Genomic DNA, 22602 nt, shown 5'->3' on the forward strand with positions numbered 1-22602 from the left:
TTGCTCAAACTCCCCCACTCTCTGTTGCAGGACAATTCGCCCCAACAGTGCAGTGCGCTCCATCTACAAAGCTTCCGGCTGCTCCGATAACCCCAACCACCATGTCAACTACCTGGAACATGTAGTCGTGCGCATAACCATCACCCATCCCAGGAGGGGTGACCTGGCCATCTACCTGACCTCACCCTCAGGAACCAGGTCCCAGCTCTTGGCCAACAGGTACGGTAATGGCCTCTGCCCACCAGCGCGTAGGGGTGACCCTGACACTCAGTTCTTCTTTAGGGAAGAAAGGGCCAGCAGCTCCTTACTTAGCATCCTAAGAACTAAGGGGCACATAGGTGTCATGGTAGGATGGTCATAGCACTCACCGCCCACACATAAATACAGAGTGTGAAGCTGCAAAGAATAGTATAACATAATAGTTAGGTGATATTAAAAGGATGCTGCAGAAAAATCAAAGGCCATCTGTTGTTCCTTATCCTAAAAATGAAATGTAGAGCACTACTTCCTCAGGTCTCTGAGATTCTGTCTCCTGTACTTTAAATGTCTGCTGGCACTTGGTACAGATTAACTGAATTCTCTTGCCTGAGCACTTTCTGAAGTTCAAGGAAACTCTTATTTGTTTTAAAAATGGGCATTGGCTTTTTTTTTCTGCAAACAGTCAATTAGTAAATGTTTTGAGCTTCGCTGGCCATGTTTCTGTTACAACTGTTCAACTTTGCCATTACAGTGCAGACAATATAAAAGAATGGGCATGGCTGTGTTCCAATAAACCTTTATTTATAGAGTAAGCAGAGGGTCAGATTTGGCTTGAGGACAGACTGTGTCGTTTGCTGACCCCTATTTTAAACATTGGCCCTTTAGTCTTTATTGCCCAAGAGGACACTCAGTGTAGTTTCTCTTCTTAGACTCTTCCCTTCTCACCCCACCCTCCACACATTTCTTCAGTAGGCATTGCCAGGATCCTGATGAAAGACCAGAATGTTCTAGCACTGGCTTTTTGCCCCCCTGGCTTTTTGGTTGGGAGCATGGGCAGGGTGTGCTTGTCAAGAAGTGGGACCAGATGGGAAAATGTCAGCTTGTCCTGTTCACCTCATTCCCATTATGACCCTAACATACAAACCACAACCAGAAGGAAGCCTAAGATTCTTTTAATTTGATATTTTTCTCCAAGGGGAACATTTAATGGGAGCAAAAACCTCACCATCAATGACACTTAAGAGTCCCAATGAAAGCCAACCTATGTAGACATAGCCACCTGTCCACGTGCCAGATGACCATGGCAGTGGTGACCTTTGTTAGGACACGAACAACAGGCCAGAAGAGCTTCGAGGCCAATGCAAGCCTGCAGAACTGAAAGTGAGGCTGAGCAGTAGCCAGTTGCCCTTCACAATCCCCAAACTCCATCTGCTGTAGGACGGTGAGAAAAAGGGGGAACAATAAAGAACACTTCTAGGTGGCTAGGAGTTTCTAAAAGCTTCTGTGCTTAGAAGACTTGCTGTGTTCTTTAAAACCTAACTGCTTCCATTCAGGCATGGGGAAACTTGGGAGTAGTGCTTTATGAGGTGCAGCGTAGCCAGAATAAGTGTGTGCAGGTGCAAAGAACAGAAGGATGCTTTGGCCTCAGGTAGCTGAGCATGCCCTCCTCCCTCTGTAAGCAGGGGTCTCAGCTGTTGCCTGCCAGGTAATTGCAAGTACCTGCCTGATCCTTCCTTTCAGCAAGCGCGGCCTTCAGATGCACAATTACATGATTAATGGAGGTCAGCTAACTGTTGCTACTGAAGCCAGAGAAGACGTTTTTTTCCGTTGTTGTTTTTTTCTTTATTTACCATTATACGTCTGTGTCAAACTTGAAAGAGTAACCAGGCGAAATATGGATGGTGAAGTGCAGAGGTTTGCTTCACACATGTGTGGCTCATGCCTCAAACTCCTCCGTTGTAGATAAATAATCCTTTGCAGTTGCTGTTTGCTTGGATAACAGCCTCCTCAGCCTTTCTGGGCTCTTCCTGCATATTTTGGCATTTTTCGTTGGCTTCCCCCAAAATGACTTCAGTGAGGAAACTTGTTCGTCCGTCACAGGCGTTTGGTGGATGACGAGGTCACTGGCATGGTTGCACATGCATTCCTGACCCGAGGACATCTGCCTTGCTCTTTGCAAAGTGCTGAACCCCAGAGTGCTGCATGACTTGTGTCAGAGAAAAAGAAACAGGCATTTCAGATGCTCAGCGACTAGCGGTCATGAGGTTCACCCCATCAAGGGCACTTGGGAATCAGGTTTGCACCCAGAATGCCTCTTCTGGGTCTGGAGCATTTCTCAAACTGCTGTTCTTTTGTGTATCTTCCATCTTAGGAAGAGAAGTAGCCACCAAAAAGAGGCAGACTGGGGTGGAGGAAGGAGGCTGAAGGCACAGAGAGATATAGAGGATGTTATGAGTTCATTTGTCTACAACTCCCCAAAACATTGCTCTAAGCAGCTGACTCCATAAATGTGAAACAGCTGCACTGGGTCCCAAATCCACACATGGCCACGTTCCAGGGCCTGGCTCCCCTGTCCTTGCTGTGCTTGACACTAGTAGCATCCCTCCTACGGAGGCAGCTAGGGAGAGACGGTTTCTTTTGGCATTTCCTCCTTCTGGCATATTCTGAAGCTTTAATTTTATGAGAGGAAATCTCTACTCAAAACCTCTCAGTCTCAGACCTAATGGCAAGGAATCCTCATGTCCTGTCACTTTGGCCCTGTTTCAAAACACATTTTCAGGACTGGGAGCTGAGGGCAAGAAGCATAGCAGAAAGGTGGGGAGGAAGTGAGGGAAGGCCCACGTTGCTCCCAGCGTCCCCCATGTTGGTCTGCAGGGCAGAAATCTCAAGGAAAAGGCATTTAGGTCAGGTTTTTGAAGGAACTGGTGTATCAGGGATTATTAAAGAGAGTAATAAATAGTTTCCCCATTGGACACGTATCTTTCCTTCAAAGAAGTCAAGATTTCTGAAGACTACATAAAGCAACGAACACTGTGCAGTTAAAAGATAGGAATTCTGCCCTGGCCCAGTTGGAGCATCGTCCTGTCAATCAAAAGGTTGCAGGTTCGATCCTCGTTCAGGGCACACGCCTAGGTTGCGGGTTCCAGCTCTGGTTGGGGCATGTACGGGAGGTGGCCAGCTGATGTTTCCCTCTTACATTGATGCCTCCCTCTCTCTCTCTAAAGTCAATAAAAACATCCTCTGGTGAGGATTTTTTTTAAAAAATAAGAATTCTGAAAGGTTTAAAACAAAGTTTCACTAGTGGAGGTGATTTGAGATGCAGGGTAAGCTGTGGTGGCAGAGTTGCCCCCATTTGGTCCCTTCTATGAATCTCTGTGGGGTGTGACTCTCCACCACGGACTCTGTCAGCTGCTGTGACAAGGAAAGATGCTGAGAGCCAGCTCCCATCCCCCTTGATGATGCAAATACAGATTCCGTGGGCAAGGAGGGCAAACCAGAGAGGGGAGACCTGCCCCTCCCTTATCACCTGTGACTATTCTCCTCGGTATTGACAAAATAGGTGTCATCGTCTTAGGTCCTGGAAGTATTATCCATAAGGATAAACTCCCAAAAGAAAATACAAAAGGGCCATCACTGTCAGCTTTTGAAAAGTTGTCATTTTCCCAGACATTTCTGTGGGGAATATCTTCAGTACTGTTTCCTCTCAACACAGCAGTTCCTTGGGAATCGATTTTCCACAGTCACTGAACACTAAGCCTGTGTGGGCCGCCTGGAGCCCCTCAGTGCCTCCCTGTCCAGGCAGCCCAGCACTTGCTGGACCTCCTGTGGAGAACAGCTGTTGGGGGAAGAACAGTTTACCCAAGTGTCTGCAGGTGCTCAGCCCTGGAAGGCACTCAGCAGCACTCAGAGCTAGTCTGGCTTGAGCTTAGTGCCCCATTTGCCCAGCAGGCGAGCACCCCTGGCAAGACAGGTCAATCATTTACTGGGTGGGTGGGAGCCCTGTGTAAACAGAGTGGTCGCTGAATAGACACATGCTTAGTTGTGCTCCTCCCTTTGTGTTCCCCTTCCCTCCCACCCTCTCGGCCCTCCTCTTGGCCTGTGCACCCTGCCTCACAAAAAGCCAAGCTGAATCGTCAGCACAAACTGTTTACTTCGGGGGAGAATATGGAGCTCCAGCGTCTGGGGGGAAGCTAGGTGGGCTTGAGTCCCTTCAGGATGTTCTTAGACAAGAGCAACTTTAGATAAGCTTTCATTCTGTGACATTCAAAATCTGCCTGTGTAAAAATTTTCAAACAAAAGTTGATCTCACCAGATTCTCCCTCCAATGGCACGTGTTGTAGAATTATGAGAAGCTGTTGTCATCTTTTCCCCTCTAAGTCTCCCCTTCCCCCAGCTCATTGAGTTGTAGGTTCAGTTTCACTGTACTGGCCCTCTGTTCCAAATTTTGGCCTCTGACTGTAAGCTGAAACTTCGCCTCCCTTTCTAAATTTGATTACAGCTGAATATCTCTGCTTCTAATTATGATCTTAAGTACAGAGGAGGTCCACTTTCTAAACTGCAAAACCTGTAGAATTCTATAACTATGGTTAAATGTGGTATTTATATTTGAGTCATTTTTGTCACTGCCCTTCCCAAATGTTCAACAACAGACTTTTGACATTTGTAAAGTGTCATGCTACATAAATGCATTTGTGACTTGCAGTACAAATTATACTTTTGCAGTGAAAGCTTTTCATTCCAATAAGGCCTCCCCATGAGGACCCTCTTCCTTCACTCAAAAGAAGGTCTGGCCTTGGAGTTAGACAGAGCTGGGTTTGTCTTGGTTTCACTGATTTTTAAATTTACCTTTAGAAGAGTGATTCTCTCATCTGGAAAGCAGACCTAATGGTATCTGCCTCATACGGTTGTTACAAGTATTAAGTAAGATAACATAAAGCAAGTCCTCAGCACAGCCCCTGGCATAGTAAGTACTTAATAAGTGCTAACCTTTATTTACGCTGTGCTTCTCAAGCACCTGGTGAATGACTCAATCACACACAGATGGCTGGGCCCCTCTCCCAGAGATTCCAATTCTGTAGGTCTGGGTGAGGTCCATGAATTTGCATTCCTAATAAGCTTCCAGGTGATGCTGAAGCTGCTTGTCCACACACCATACTTTAAATCGCATTGATTTAAAAGATCGTCCAGCTTTTTCATACATATTCTTGTTATTTTCGTGTCATCAAAAGACTTGTGAGTAGTATGTGCTGGATGCTGTGCAAGTAATTTTAAAAGGAGTTTAAAATACAAAGCAGATACTTAGATAAAAGCCATCATCTATAAAATAGAATAAATCTTCAAGAACGTTAAGTACTTACATCATATACCCACAAGAAGAAATGCATTTTGGGATTGGTGAGGAAGTTAGTAATAGTATGCATGTTGTAAGTTTTTTTAAAAACTTATCTTTTTAGCTATTTAAAACCTCTAGAACCAGGCCCTTTTTGTCAACCTTTCTTAAAGAAGTGATTCAGACTGGGAGAGAGGAAAAACCTAATGCTGCTTTTTCAATACCCTATTTCAGGAAGCAAGTTATTTCAAACTTACAAAGCCAATATCTAAAGGAAATCAAAAACTAAAATACATTTGAGCCAAGTGAGTGCTTTAAGCATTATATAAGCTCCACCTTAAATTGTGATGAAGCACTTAAAAATTGAAAAACAGAGAAAACTTCCGAAAACATTTGTCTCATGTCTAATTCTATAGTGAACATCAATACTGTTTGCTTAGCAGTAGATAATTCTGAAATTAAGATTTATTTGCAAATTTAGAAATAACTCCGTAACACATAACTGTCAGTATTTGTGTCTTATTAAATAATTGCCATAACATCACAGAAAAATGTTGTAGCCTTGACAGATTGACCAGACTTTTTAAGTTCCTTAAGGCCCTTAACAAAGGGGACAAAAAAGCTTATAGTAATTACTAGTATATGATTTATTTCCTGAGTTACTTCCTCAAAAAGATGTACTACCAGGCTTCATCCAAAGTAATTTATTTGAAAATTGCTCACAGGGATAAGGTTGTAGGGCACCATTTTAATAATTGGGTGCATAATTTCTGCCACCGCATGTGTGTAGCATTTCACTGAGCACATGGTTGTAAAGTCACCTTTGACAGAGCAGGGTTTCCCTGCAAAGGGAGATGTGGATGAGGGCATGGAGTTCATCTGGCCCCGCTTTACTGGCATTTTATCCACACCAATAACACTGGCGTGTGTCTGGTTTCTCCGCTGTTGGCAGAAATGTTCCAACTGGGCGTTGGACTTGTTAGTTGCTATACAAAGACCACACCAATTAGAATCTCCTTAGCAGGTGTCCAGTGTGACACTGGATTGTCTTGAGCAAGCATGTTCTTTGCAACACAAATCTAGTCTTCCGGCGATGTTGCTTTTTGTTATGTGCAGGCGACGCAGTGTTTTTAAACAGTACAGTGCTAAAAATAAGGAATAGCTTGTGGTGAATCAGAATTAAAATAAAAGACAGGGTAAAATTAGAAATCTGAATGCCCAGCTAGTTGAAACAACAATCAGCGTCTGTTTCTCTCCGCCTCAACTCTTTTAGCAAAATGTAATGATTGAGCTTGGCTGCATTTTAATTCCTCTCCTCCACTTGTGCGTTCCCATGGAAGTAATGATCCTTCAGCTCTGCATACAGTGAAGAGACCAGGGGTAACTGGTTATCCAGATAGACAAAGCCCGTTTATATTCGAGCTTTGAAACACTTGTCTGAATGCTGATTTATGAGTATTTCTTCTTGGCACCCAGTTTCTATTTAATGTTTGTTTCCAGTGTGATTTAAAAGTGATCGGTAGCAGTGGACTGATTTTGAAAAGTGGACAGGAAAGGGTGGAAGGGAAGAAACATAGGGTCTGCTAATCCAGCAGTCAAATAATTGACCCATGGGTAATTAAAAGTTGGCCGGGGTCGTGGAAACAAGACTGGCCCTCAAGTGATGGCAGACTCAAGTCTCCTTTGTAGTTTTTGGACACGAGGCAAGGAGCCAAATGTTCTGTCTAAACTGTTTGGGAATTGCTTTTAAGCTCAGCACTCTTAGAAAGGTATTATGTGACAAGTTACTGCTTCAGTGCCCTCAAATGGCACAGTGGCCTCCACGAATTAGAGCCTAAATTGGACTCGGGGGCTCAGAAGTGGTTCTAGAATGGTTTTCTGCCTCCATCCATTTCTGTGTCAACATGTTTCCTTCAGTCACATGTCTCTGGCAGGAAGGGCAATGTGAAAAATTTCCTCTTCCCCCACCTCCGTGTCTCCCCTTTACCCAACATACATCCTTTTTGGGTTTAACATGAAGAACTCTGTGTATGTAAGTCAATTACATAATGACACAGCAATTTCTTCCTGGCCAAGTCCAGTTTCGAGCCATGAACTTGTGAAATGAGCTCTGTTATACAAGTGCAGGAATTGTAGGGTCTCCATAAAATGTACCCCCCTTACTCTATTGAAGATTAATTGCACGTGGGTGTGGAAACAGTCATATAAGAGCCACTAATTCCATCCCTGTTATCAAGAGGGAAAGCTGCCAGATCCAGTGAAATCCCCATTGAAATCCCACACCCCTCCGTTCAGAGCTAAACTTTACAGCTAACACACAGTTATTCTTTAAATAGAAAAAGGGCTTTGTGGCCACGTGAGGTTTGAACATCACTGCCGATCATTAACCCATTACGGAGATTACCACAACATACTTGAATTTCCCAGAGATCTAAGATGTTCTCCGGTAAGAAGATCTGTTCAACTTTAACCCAGCCTTTCCCAAATTTTCTGACATGGGACACTTTGAGAATGTTGCTAAATTATTTTTATGTTTCTTCTTTCAAGGTCTCAGGAACATGTAGCCAGTGATACTCCTGTTCATTGTTTTCCTCCTGGGAACACGGCTGAGTGTCGGCGACTTCCCTACCCCTGCCATAGCTGTGTCGCCCGGCCCTTCCGCTTTAGGATCCAGCCAGCATTGTACTGGCAGCCTCAAGCACGTTGACAGTACATGTTTTCAAAAATCAGAACTCCAATATATCAAGTTATAAGGACATTAAATTAGGTATTTTGTGTGTGTACAAGGGCACATTTTACCCCAATGGGGAGATCTACACAGAAGGTTAAATTATAAACACCAGTTTGTGCAGTGAACGTGAAAATGCTGTCAACATCCACTGGCCACGACCTCTGCATCTGTTCCCACCGAAGGACCGATTCATCCCAGTGGCTGCACGTGGTTGCTCCTAAAATAACACTAGACATATTCGTCCCTCTCTGTTCGCCTCTCTGGCTCTCAAGTTATTTTTCTTATTCCATTATTTTTTGATAAAAATAACCAGTGCACATAATTTTAAAAAGAAAAGTTCTTTTAAAAAATCGGCCACTTTGCCCTTTTAGTTTCCAGCTCATCCCATCTCTCCAGGAGTTGTTTGGCTATATCTTCAGGTGGTCAGATGTACATTATATGCCTACATAAATAATAGGCTGGTTTCTTCAAGTGCTGGTTTTATCCATTATTGATATATCTAATCTTGATGGGATTCCATTTCCTTATTTTCCTCATATTTCATATCCACGGAATTTATATCACAGGAAACAGAAATAATTCTAGCTATTTTAGGTAGGTGGAGATTTCATGTAGGGAATTAAAAATGTAGAAAAATCATTGAAAGGGCCAGAAGAGTTTGAGGCATGACTCCCTGAACTGTATATGATCAGTGGTCAGTCTTTATACTGAGGTGTAATTTGCATATGATACAATTCAGTTTTAAAAAATATTTTATTGTTCTGTTATAGTTGTCCCAATTTTTCCCCCTTTGCCCCCCTCTGCCCAACCCACCCCCCACTCCTACAGTCAGTCCCCATCCTGTTGTCCATGTCTGTGGGTCATTCATACATGTTCCTTGACTAGTCCCTTTCCTTTCTTTTTAATGCAACCAGTTCACTAAGTTTTAACATATCTGTATGGTTGTATAACTATACACCATTACTTTCAAGATATGAAACAGTCCCATCACCCCTAAAACTTCCACCACAACCTTCCCACTTCCCTCCCAGTTCCTGACAACCACTGATCTGTTTCTGTTTCTCTTACCTTTTCTAGATTGTAGTTTTTTGTGTCTGACTTCTTTCACTCCCCTAGTGCTTTTGAAATTCATTCATGGTATTACAAGTTCATTACAGGGTGGTATTTCAGTGTGCATGTACCATAATGTACCCATTCACCCACTGAAGGACATTTGAGTTGTTAAACAGTTTTGACCATCATGAATAGAGCTGCTGTGAACATTCACGTGGTGTCCTTCACATGGACACATGTCTTCACGTCTCTTGGGTAAATATCTAGAAGGGGGATTGTTGAGTTGTGTGGTGAGAACCCTCAGGTTGTTTTTAGAGCGGCGGTACCATTCTGCATTCCCATGAGCAGTGTATGGAGTTCCAGGTGCACCACATCTTCAACATGTGGGACAATCTGTCTCATGGGTAAAGTCTTAACCTAGTTTCCCTGATTCCCCAAAGCTTGTGCCTTCTAGATTTGCTAGTGCTTGGCCTGCCCCAAGCCCGGTTCCCTGTAGGAGAACAATGAGTGATATAAGTTTGGATCTACTAATCAGTGATGTCCAGGATGAGTACATCCTCCAGTGTTGACCTGGACATGTGGATAGATTTGAAAAGATCATTGGTCGTGGTCTTGACACTCACTGGGTTTTAAATAGCAGATAAGATGATGTTTTATGGTTCTCTCTCAGGCTTTTTGATCACTCCATGGAAGGATTCAAAAACTGGGAGTTCATGACCATCCATTGCTGGGGAGAGCTAGCCGCTGGTGACTGGATCCTTGAAGTCTATGACACTCCCTCTCAGCTGAGGAACTTCAAGACTCCAGGTGAGCACTTCCTTTCTATAATTTGGCTAGCTGTGCGGAAAAAATTGAGTATCTTTTAGCCAAGGAGTGTTTCACACTCATATGTTAACATCATTCTTTCTCATGTGAACCTGTGGTTTGAGTTGCTTGCGTATATTCCAGTTGTCAAGATGATTTCAGCGGTAATCATTCAAAGATAAGAAATAAAGAATAAATATTTAGATTAGTGCAGGATAAAAGATGACTGCTATTGATTGATGTTCCAGAATGTAGGATCCACATCTCTAACCAGCTTCCCTTACTTTCTCTGTCGATGAACAAGCCAGCCTTGTCCACCGGCAACGGGTTAAATTGCCTGGTCGTAAGAGGAGACATGTTTCCTCAGCTATCTTTTTTTCTGAGTTTATTCTGCATTCAAATTTCAGTGCAGGCCTGTGCCAGCTACACTGTTTACCACTAAAGAAAATGAATGATGGTATTCTGCTCAACATGAACCCAGAACTAAGAAAAAAGAAAACTTTCTTGATATGTTAAAAAAAAAAGGAAATTAGGTGTTAACAAAGGTCCTTTCAGGTGGTCTCAGAACCTTGTTGCTGCATGTGTCCTGTTTTCCTCTTCATGGAAGCTTATTTCTAACCTCAAGGGGAGGAGTTGGGGCATACAAATGCAGCGTCGGGTATGGGACCTAACGGTTTTTCCAGACAGTCTGTATTGCATGTGATGGAACCCTGTGGAGTAGAGTACTGTGCTCAGTACAGATGATCTGTTTAATAACTAACTCGGCTTCCCACCCAGCTGTGGGCACATGTTTGATTGTCTGAAAAATTCATGCTTCTCAATGCTCTGTCCAACCCACCTGCAGAAGGATCAGGCCTCAGAGCGATGTTAGGACTGACATCCAGTTCTAGCCCTTTCCTGATGGCAGAATAAATGAACCAAGACATTCTGTGATTAACTGTAAGGGTGTGTACCGTTCAGGTGCAGTGGGCTATGCAAGGAGGAGGACATACACGGAACACAGGTGAACACATGCATCCATCCACCAGACTTTTGTCTACCAGTCAGTTTACTCATTCTGAGAGATCCGTTTTTTTTTTAATCATCACCCAAGGATATGTTTATTGATTTTTTTATTTGAGAGAGAGAGAGAGAGAGAGAAAGACAAACATCTATGTGAGAGAGAAACACTGATCAGTAGCCTCCAGTACGTGCCCTGGCAAGGGATCAAACCCACAACCTAGGTATGTGCCTTGACCAGGGATTGAATCTCCAACCTTTTGGTGTATGGGACGGTGCTCCAACCAACTGAGCCACCCCACCGGGGCAAGATCCATTTTTGGTCTCATTGTTTGGCCACCTCTTTTCCCTAATTGTGCTGTAAGTCATCTGTGCTGCCACAGTGGTCCCACAATCAGAGAGGTCGAAATCAGCATGGTGGCAAGGTCACAGTTAACAGCATAAGAGTTTTGTGGAAGAGCGTCTCGGTGGAGCCCATCCCCAGCATGCAGCCTGAATATAATGGTTGCCAAGGTTTTCTCCAGATATCAGACATTTGTGAACAAGGCAGGGCTGACAGAAAACATTCAGATAAGCTATGTCCTGGTTGCTAGACACTTTCACTTGTTCATCACATACTTAGTTTCCAGGACCCGGCCCTCTCCTTTCCTGTTCCGAGGCCATGCTCTTTGCCCTTGCTGTGGAGACAGATGCACGGGGTCATCTTGGGGCAATGGCAGTGTGGTGACTGGGCTGTGCTGCCCTAACCAAAGGGCTGCTCCTAGTTGATCTGTCAGCAGGTGTCACTACTGGGCTTGTATGTGACCACAGATCCCAGAGAAATAAACACTGTCACAATGTGGCAGTTGTGTACCAAGGGGGATTGGGTGGTGCAGCCCAGGGTACGGACATGAGGGGTGCGCTCTCTGTTGAGAATTTAGGACAGTTATAAAACTAACTAAAAGTGACTCTGCTCTTTATTCTCACCAAGAACCAGCAATTCTACAGAATGTCAGTGATATAAAGGTCCCCTCTGCAAGAGCAGGCTGCTCTGGGGACACACTCCCGATTGACCTGACATCTCTGTGCAAGGGTCAGAGGCTATGAATATAAATCTCTCTGCCTCAAGGAGTTCAGACTCTATCCAATTTTCTCTGACGCCCTGTGTTGAAAGCCCTCTGCAGTAGCCCAGAACACCTAGATTGTCTGTCCCACAGCATAGGCCTCTCCTTATACCATTTAAATGTTCACGTTTAACCCCAGTCACCAGCAATCATTTTAAAGATTTTCTTTTATGGCAGAGAGAGATGCTCTAGTGCTATGACTGGCCTGGGGTGAGGAGGCTTTAATAGAAACACGTGATCTCTGGGTATTCTTCCTTCAACCAGCCTTTTGGTTCAGGATTAGTCACAACTTTGAAAAGGGACTTGAGCTTTTTGAGTGTGCGTATAGGTGCATGAGCATACATTTCTATCATTTCTGTGGTGTCCAGTACTATGGAAGGTTTCTCTCTCTCTCTCATTAATGGGCAACTTCTTATTAAGCTACTAGATACTCAGTTAGAGATAGAGAATTTTCTATCCCAATTAAATGGTAAAATCATTCCCATGTATAGTGAATGGTTCCTGGCTCCAAACTGAATTTATAATTGTTTATTATTTCTTCCCATTTGTATATTATTAAAATGCAAATTAAAGATTTTTGGAGCAGAATTCTGTTTTGTTGCACAAGAGTTTTGTTTAAGAGCATCTGGGTCGAGCCCATTTCCAGTGTGCATATTAAACCTATCTCAGGTTTTTCCATCTTGGGCAGATTGCATTTAGGTTAGCAAATAGAATAGATTTTTCTCATTCTGTATTTACATAGCTATTTATTAACACGAAGTTGCAGTACCAATTTCAAGATCTCCTATAGAATTTAGCAAATGGAAAAAGTGGTAAGGCTGGTCAAGATGGCAGCATAAGCAGACATGGCTTGCCTCTTCACACAACCACATCAAAATTACATCTAACATATAGAACAGCCGTCACTCAGAACTGTCAGAAATTGAGTTGAATGGGAGTCTGACAACTACAAAATTGAGTTGAATGGAAGTCTGACAACTACGGAATTAAAGAAACATCCAGACTGGCAAGAGAAGCACAGAGGCAGAACCAGCTGGTCTCACACCTACATGTGGTAAATAAAATTCGGGAGGGATATCTCAGGAGTGAGGAGTCCCAGCCCCACACCAGGCCCCCCAGCCCAAGGTTTCAGTGACAGGAAGATACGTGCCCACAACTTCTGGCTGCAAAAACCAGTGGGAATTGAGTCAGTGGAAAAAAATTTCTGGAGCCCCAAGCAATTCCTCTTAAAGAACACAAAGACTCACCTGCTCAGACTGACTCCCTCTGAATTCCAGCACTGGAGTAGCAGCCTGAAAGGCACTAGTGACATACAGGGAGCAAGGGAAGTGGCTGGCATCTAGGTAAACAGTGGCCACTGTCCCTTTTCTAAACCTTCGCCCCACAAAGTACATAAGCTAGTGCCATATCTGAGACTCCACCAGACTGACTAATACTGTTGGACCTACCTTGGAGATCCCAGAAACTCTACCCCACCCAACTTAGGGGCCCACCCAAGCTGCTTTTCCATATAAATGGTTGGTCTTGGCTCATGCTTCACTACTTCCTAAATCCTATCAAACAAGCAATAGCTGGCCTCAGTGAGCCCCCAGGCCCAACACTAGCAGCAGCCAGACTAGATTCACAGCTTGGCTTCAAATCTCTAAGCTCAGCACAAGTAGCAGCCATCTCAGATTGCTTTACAGCTCATGCCAGGTGGCCCCGGGCAAAACACAGGTGGGGGCTGACCTTGGCCTCCACCACCCAGGAAACCCCACAGACCGCACATCCAGTGGACAGCTACAGACCACATCGGAGTACCACCCTACCCCTGCACAGCTGATCCTCCACTGAGGTCAGAAGTTTGTGGTCAGTGGTCACAGCTAGTCCTTGCAGGCGAGTGACCTGGGTAAATCCCTCCCATTGATCCGCCAACAGTAACCAAGGCTCAACTACAAGAGGAGGGTGTACTCAGCCCACACAAAGGGCGCACCTCCAGTACCCAGCTTGGGTGATAGGGGAGGCTGTGCCACTGGGCCCTACAGGACACCTACTATATTAGGCCACACTACCTAGACACAGGGTCAAAGCAGCTCTACCAAATATATACAGACACAGGGAGGCAGCCAAAATTAGGAGACAAAGAAACATGGCCTAAATGAAAGAACAGATCACAACTCCAGAAAAAGAGCTAAACGAAATGGAGATACGCAATCTATCAGATGCAGAGTTTAAACCTCTGGTTATAAGGATGCTTAAGGAACTTAGTGAGGACCTCAGCAGCATAAAAAAGATGCAGTCAGAAATGAAGGATTCACTAATTGTAATAAAGAACAATTTACAGGGAAATAACAGTAGAGTGGATGAAACCAAGCGTCAAATCAATGATTTGGAACATAAGAAACCAAAAAACAACCAATCAGAACAAGAAGGAGAAAAAAGAATCCAAAAATGAGAATAGTATAAGCAGCCTCTGGTACAACTTCAAGATGTCCAACATTTCCCTCATAGCGGTGCAGAAGAAAAAGAGAAAGAACAAGAAATTGAAAATCTATTTGAAAAAATAGTGAAAGAAAACTTCCCTAATTTGGTGAAGGAAATAGACATGCAAGTCCAGGAAGCACAGAGTCCCAAACAAGATGGATGTAAAGAGGACCACTCCAAGACACATCATAATTAAATGCCAAAGGTTAAAGATAAAGAATCTTAAAAGCAGCAAAAAAATAGAAGTTAGTTACCTACAAAGGTGTTCCCATAAGATTGTCAGCTGATTTCTTAAAGGAAACCTTGCAGGCTAGAAGAGACTGGCAAGAAATATTCAAAGTCATGGAAAGCATGAGCCTACAGCCAAGATTGTTCTACCCAGCAAAGCTATCATTTAGAATTGAAGGGCAGATAAAGAGCTTCCCAGACAAGAAAAAACTAAGTAGTTCATCATCATCAAACCATTATTATATGAATTTTTAAAGGGACTTGTTTAACAAAAAGATCAAAACTATGAACAATAAAATGGCAAAAATACATTCTATCAACAATTGAATCTAAAAAACAAACTAAGCAAACAAGAACAGAGACAGAATCATGGATATGGAGGGCATTTTGATGATTGCCAGATGGGGAGGTATGGGGGAATGAGTAAAGGTGAGGGGATTAAGAAGTACAAATAGATAGTTACAGAAAGGCCTGGGGTGTAAATTACAGTATAGGAACTGGAGTAAGCAAAGAACTTATACACATGATCCTTGGACTTGAACAATGGTGGGGGGATTGCCTAAGGGGGTGAGGGATGCTGGGGGCGGGGGAGGAAAATCAGGACAACTGTAATAGCATAATCAATAAAATATAAAGGAAAAACAGTGGTAGGGAAGACAAGAATGACAGCCCAGACATGGAAGTATTTGATGTAACTTGTGGCTGAGGTTCGAAGGAAATAAAATCACATAGTAAGTGAAAAAGAAAGAGATGGATTGCCCAGCAAGGGTATCCTTGGTGCACTTACAGAGCACTTCAGAAATGGCAGAAAGGGAAGTAATCAATTCTGAGGCATCGCTGTTCAAAGCACTTACAAGGGTAAATTTTTAGATCTATAATAATTTAAAATGAAATGAACCAGGTTTTAGGGTGACTGATGGACTGAATTTCCTGTGATGTCCTTGTGTTCCGTGCCCTATGTGTACACTGGAGAGATGCTATTGGGAAAAGGGGTTCTCTTTTGCCTGGCTTCCTACAGGCAGTGAGATAAATCATCAGTTTTAGGCAGTCATTTCATTTCTACTTAATGCCTAGCACTTGGAATTCTGTGATCGAATGGCATCCAGATTATGAAAAGAATAGTTGCTAACAAATGAGTCCAAAGAAAAGCTGGCAGAGGGCAAACCACATGCACACCCATGTGCTGGCCCAGTGCAAATGTCGGAAAACTGCGAGGCACAAAATAACGTCTGTTCAATCGTAAACGTCAGGGTCCTAAACTCCTGGAAATGAACAGGAAGGCAGCATTATCGAATGGTTTCAAACACAGGATTTGGATTGAGAATGTATTTTTAATTGAGACATTATTGACATATAACCTATTCGTTTCAGAAGAACAACATAATGGTTCAAGATTTGTATAAATTGCAAAACAATCAACACAATCAGTCTAGTTAACATCCATCACCTCACAGTTAAAACATTTTTTTCATGTGATAAGAACTTTTAAAATGTATTCTTTTAGCAACTTCAGAATATGAAATACAGGATTATTAACTTAGTCACCATGGTATATGTTACACCTCCATGACTTACTGTACCTAGATGTTTGTGCCTTTCAACCCCTTCACCAAGTTCGCCCACCCCCTAGTCCTTGCTTCTGGCAACCAGCAACCAGATCTCTGAGTCTGTGGGCATCTTATGTGTGTGTTGGTTTGGTTTTTTTTTTAATTCCACATATAAGTGAGATAATTGGGTCTTTGTCTTTCTCTTGCTTATTTCTCTCAGCAGAATGCCCTCAAAGTCCATCCATGTTGTCACAAAGGGCAAGATTTCCTTTTTGTGGCTGAGTAATATTCCACCGTGTGTGTGTGTGTGTGTGTGTGTGTGTGTGTCCCACAGTTTATTTATTCATGCATCAGTGGAAACAACTTAGGTTGCTTCCATGTCTTGGCTATTGTAAATAATACTGCAATGAACATGAGGGTGTATGTATCTTTTTGGTTTAATATTTTAAACCAAAAATATTTAATATTTTAAATATTCAATAATATTTAAATATTTAATAATATTTAATATTTTAATTTTCTTTGGGTAAATACCCAAAAGTGGAATTGCTGGGCCATGTAGTAGTTCTATGTTTAATTTTTTGAGGAACCTCCACACTGCTTTCCATAGTGGTTGTACCAACTTACATTCCAACCAACAATGAACAAGGGTTCCCTTTTTCTCCACATCTTCTCCAACACTTGTTACTTCTTGTCTTTTTGCTAACAGTCATTCTAACGGGTGAGGTGATATCACATGGTGGTTTTGATTTGCATTTCACTGTTGATTAATGACAACATATGGTAGAACAGAACTGTTGCTCATCTCTCTGCTGCCCTCCTTCTTTGAGTTAAGCGATTTGTCAGGTTAGAAGAGCCTTCAGGTAAAGACTCAATCACATTAAGAGTCATGTGGACCACCTCTGTGAAAATCACATCACTAGCTCTGCACACGGCTAATTGAGCTCTGAATAGGCCCTCCCAGGGATATTACATCAGTAAGTCAGTCTACTACAAAACCAGGACAAATGTGTCTCTCCAAACTAGGGTGGGGGGAAGCCTGCCACTTTGCATCATTGGATGAACAATTATTTGTATATCATCTATATATCTACATCTACATGTATCTTCTATCTACCCACCTATCTGCCAATCTAATTTCCTCTGCAGCAAGACTCAGCAGCTTATTAACTGTGAGTACCATCACGGAAAACAAGCAGTACTTCCTTGTGCTGCTCTCTGAGAGCCACTGTGAGTGAAGGAAACAGAGGCTGGGAGATGGGCACACAGAATTGGCACTCCAAGGAGCCTGGGCATGTTAGCTAACTCAGCAACAGGTTTTTTGTGTGTGTTTATTTTGTATCCTGCAACTTTACTGACTTTGTTGATTAGTTCTATAAGTCTTTTGGTGGAATCTGCAGGGTTGTATTCATGGGTGGGGAAAAGTAGGTTTACAGTTTGTACAGAAAACAATTAATTAAAAGTAATAATACCAGAATAAACTCTAGCCCTGTGTGGTATGGCTCAGTTTGTTGGAGTGTTGTCCTGTAAACCAGGTCAAGGGTTCAATTCCCCATCAAGGCACATGCCTAGATTGTGAGTTCAGTCCTGGTCAGGGCACATACAGGAGGCAACCAATAGATGTTTCTGTCACACATCGATGTTTCTCTGTCTCTCTCCTTCCCATCTCCTCTCTCTAAAATCAATAAGCATATCCTCTGGTGAGGATTAAAAAAAGAATAAACTCTGTGTTTCATGTACTCACAACTGTAAACTTATTTTTGCCCACCCCTGTGTATATCATGTCATCTGCAAATAGTGACAGTTTTACTTCTTTTTGCGTTGGATGTCTTTTATTTTTTTTCTTTCTTTTTTTTTTCTACTAACTGCTCTGGCTAGGACTTCCAATTCTATGTTGACTAGAATTTGCAAGTGTGGACATCCTCATTTTGTTCCTAATCTTAGAGGAAAAGCTTTTAGTTTTTTACCATTGAGTATGCTGTTAGCTGTCATGGCCTTTATTGTGTTGAGGTCCTTTCCCTCTATATTTACTTTATTGCGAGTTTTCATCAAAAGTGGATGTTAAGTTTTGTCAACTGCTTTTTCTGCGTCTATTGAAGTAATCATGATTTTTATTCATCATTTTGCTAAGGTAGTAGGTGACACTAATTTGTAGATGTTGAAACATCCTGGCATCCCTGGAATCAATCCCACTTGATCATGATCGTTTTAATACGTTGTTGACTCGGAATTACTAATAATTTTACAGAGGATTTTGCATCTCTGTCAGGAATATTGGCCTGTAATCTTCTTTTCTTGGTGCTGTCTTTGTCTGATTTTGGGATCAGGGTAATGCTGGCCTCATAAAATGAGCTTTGAGATGTTCCCTCCTTTCCTATTTTTGGAGAATTGTTTAAAGAGGAGAGGTATTAATTTTTCTTTAAATGTTTGATAGAATTCACCAGTGAAGCCATTTGGTCCTGGACTTTTGTTTGTTGGGAGATTTTTGATTGTTGATTCAATCTCACCACCAGTAGTAACTGGTCAGTCAGAAATTCTTTTTAATGATTCAGTCTTGGCATGGTGTAAGTTTCTAGGAATTTATCCATTCTTTTTGTTATCTAATTTGTTGGCATATAATTGTTCATAGTAGTCTTTTGTGATCCTTTGCAAATTTTTTGGTATAACATCTCCTCTTTCTTATTTTACTTGATTTCTCTCTCATTTCTCCTTGGTGAGTCTAACGAAAGACTTGTCAGTTTTGTTTACAGTCCTAGGGGACCTGTAAGTATAAGCCTTGCTGGCCACTGGAGCCAGATGATCTGGAGGTGTCCCCTGGGTGGAAGCCACAAATACTGCAGTGCCAGACAAGAATATAAGGTCCTTTCTTGAAAACACCAGTGAGCTTGAGAGAGGCAGAGGGAGAGGGCAGACACGGTGCCTGCCGGCCTCAAACTTTGGAGATGATTTTGGGAGGCCTCTAGCTGCATGTTAAACTAGATGCCTGCCCCTCAGGCAGGTGCTTTACGATGAGAAAGCTTTCACAGAAAGTCTAGGTGCTTTTCCCTCGCTGCCTCTGTGGTCGGCCCTGGCGTGGGGGAGTCGGCTAGAACCCTTTAAGAACTGCTTCTTAGTTTACTATAACCTTATGGGATTCGTGTACAGGAGCCCACTCACTTTCAAAGCCAGATGTTTTGTGGGGCTCATCTCTCAGGCACTGGTCTCAAAAGGTGGATGGCCAGTGTGGGTTTTAAACCTTTTGTTCCTCAGAGAGAAGCTTGGGGTTTTGAATTCCCTACAGATCTTCTCGCCACACCATGGGTGAGGTTTATGGTGAGATTGTGTCTCAGCCTCTCCTACCTATGTGGATATGAGTTTTTTCTTGTTTGCCCAATGTTTAGGAACCACTTGGCTAGTTTTGAGGTTTCTTTAAGAGGAAATTATTCCACGTGTAGCTGTCATTTTGGTGTGTCTGGGGGGAGATGGGTCAGGATCTCTACTTCGCCATCTTAAACTGGAGCCCCAATGGGCTTTAGTGTCAGCCTGTCCTCCTACTGCCCTTGGCAAAGTGATCAACCTCTGTGCCTCAGCTTCCTCATCATTATTTATGTCAACTATATTGGGACTGCAGGTACCTACCTCCCAGTTGTTGTGAACAATGGGGTAAAACTTAAGCATCAATGAGATGGTGATGCGGATGATGAGAGCAGAATCGGGTGAGCCCTGAGGCTCACCGCTGTCCTGCTGTGGCGGAGGCTGAGCACTGAACCACACCTCTGTTCTCTGTGTCCTGCACGGTGAGGGGACGGTCCTGAGGGAAGTCCTTTCTGCCAGCATGCTTCTGTGTTTTTAATGTTTTTTTAATCAACGTTTGCTTATGGTTGATTCTTCATTATGTGAATCTTATTAAGCTTAATGGCCTGGAGTAGTTCGTTTTGGGATTTTTGGTTTTTTTGGCATTAAAGACTTTAATTTGATAAATCTGAGAAGTAAATGAATAAGTAGGCACTAAACTAAAGCACAGTGTTGCTTGTGATCATACCGTCCAAACGAGGTTAAACACTTGTATCACGGGTTGAGGCACCCTTGAGCAGACACTGTTGTGTCGCAGCTGTTTGTTTGGCAGGACGTTCTGCAGCGTCGGAAGTGTCCTGCGCCTGTGCTGTGCGTTGCAGTGGCCACCCGCTGCATCTGGTCACCGAGCGCTTGAAATGTAGTGAGTGTGACTGAGAAACTGAATTTTTCAGTGTCAGTTAATTTAAATTTAAATAGCCACGGTATCTAGTGGCTGTCATTGAACAGCATGGGTCTGTAGGATAATATAAATAGTGATATAGTCTTGAGAATGAATGACTGCTTCAGAAATCATGGAACAAAGTACCAATAGGTTGGGGGGGTTTTTTGTATTTTTATTGATAAATCAGATAATACCAAAGAATTTAATTCAAATAAGACTTTGATAACAAGAAAAACAAAGCTCCTTGTGAAATTCTGGGATTCTTTTAAATATCCATAATTCAAAATTCAGCCCAGTAATCTGAGGTGTGTTTGAGTCCTAGTCTACCTATAAAGGCTCATTAAATCAAGGCCTCACCTGTAATTGGTGCTCAGTAAATGTGTAGTGTGGAAGTTAAACAGTAAATTCATCCAACAGAGGGAAATGTGTGTTTCTAGCCCTGTACCTGATGTAATGACCTATGTGACTCTGTTTCCCACAATTCTTCTACCGATGCTTCCTCTTAGGTGAAAAGAAATTAAGCAAATTATAAGGCTAACGAGTGAACGTTTGGTCATGCCGTGGTTTCACTATTGCTTCCCCAGGGAAACTGAAAGAATGGTCTTTGGTACTGTACGGCACCTCCGTGCAGCCCTACTCACCCACCAACGAGTTTCCTAAAGTGGAGCGTGTCCGCTACAGCCGAGTCGAAGACCCCACCGATGACTACGGCACAGAGGATTACCCAGGTGAGCTGGCTGCCAGCAGGGACACAGACTAGGGAAGGAACATCCATGCAGACATAAACTTCTCCCCATATTCTGATGTATGTTCTTCCTCTTTCCTATCCCTCCATATATTTGTATATGTATATTCATGTATTCAAATACCCATATTTTTCTTCAAGGCGAAATCACACTGTTTGTAGAGTCTTCATATCCTTTTTTTCCTTAAAATATTAAGAGCCTATTTCCCTGTTCTCAAATATCCCAAGGACACATATTTAAAAGACAGCATAATTGTCTATCCTATGATTGTGCTGTGATTAATATTTAATCCAGGCTATGGATTAAATATTAGTTTATGGATTAAATATTAGTTTCCTTAGAGTTTTACATGAGTTTAAACAAAATTTATCTGATTATCATTATTTATCAGTCTTTCTCGGTATCTTTAATTTTTTAGACTAGAGTTCTGTTTTGAGAACTACTGCATCAAAGGAATTAGCTCTAGGGGTTGGATAAGTTTTGTCACATTGCTTTCCAGTCAAAGATGTACCACGTACACTGTCGCCAGCTGTGAGTCTTTAATGCACTCGTTCCTGCCAGCCTTGAGTAGAAACAAAAAAGAATATTTTCATATTTTTATAGCTTTGACTGCTAGTAAATACAAACTTTTTCTCTGTACAGCAGGTCCTCCAATACATTTCACTCATTATAGAGAATTGACGAGATGCTATAGGAACTTAACTCTTGTTTGTATCAACTAGACCGTGGGAAACCTGGTTTCCTGATACACCATGGTGCTGCAGTTCCAGAAACTAGTTCTTATGTGAATTAAGTACAACTGTCTTTTGCTCATTCTATTCAAAGTGGCAGCAATTTTCTTAGCTCCTTATTAGAATTACATGCATGTTATTGACTCTCATACTGTCTCATAAATGCTGAAAACATTTTCTTAGCTAGCACTTATTTCTGAAATTTGGTTTTAGTTTTGTGTTATGTTTTAACAGAAGAAAATTGGAGGGTAGGGTTTATATTTTCAGATAATAACATTTGTGATTTTAACAGAAGTTTTATCCTTTAAAATCAACTAAATATTCACATGCATTTTTTTTGGAATCTCGATTTTTATATTCAGTCATTAATTCATCTAGAACTTTGGTTTATGATATATAGTGTAAAATGAAGTTCTGTATTTTAAACAGACTAACATCATTGGCTGAGTTACTTTCCTTTTTTAATAGTTTAGGACCTTTCCTTTATATCAATATAGTTAAACTCTCACACCAGGGTCTCTTCTGGTACCACATTTTCTGATTTATCAATCTAATAATTCTTAGACCAGTAGCACCCACACTGTCTTATTTTTTCATATCATGATACATATTTAATGTCTGTTGAACATGTGCTGCTTGTTTTCATAGAAATTCTTAAGTTCCCCTTATAAAT

The 22602-nt window shown here is 42.2% G+C and overlaps 1 protein-coding gene across 1 annotated transcript in view; it reads left to right on the top strand.

Moving 5' to 3' along the window:
• Positions 1-22602, top strand: part of PCSK5 (proprotein convertase subtilisin/kexin type 5) — a 420656-nt gene that overhangs the window by 242641 nt on the left and 155413 nt on the right. Inside the window, 3 exon segments of the mRNA XM_036021750.1 lie at positions 31-219; positions 9763-9899; positions 21037-21180. Of these exon segments, the coding sequence (XP_035877643.1) occupies positions 31-219; positions 9763-9899; positions 21037-21180 (470 nt within the window).

This window comes from Phyllostomus discolor, chromosome 3 (assembly GCF_004126475.2).
Source record: "Phyllostomus discolor isolate MPI-MPIP mPhyDis1 chromosome 3, mPhyDis1.pri.v3, whole genome shotgun sequence".
NCBI classification, from domain to species: Eukaryota; Metazoa; Chordata; class Mammalia; order Chiroptera; family Phyllostomidae; genus Phyllostomus; species Phyllostomus discolor.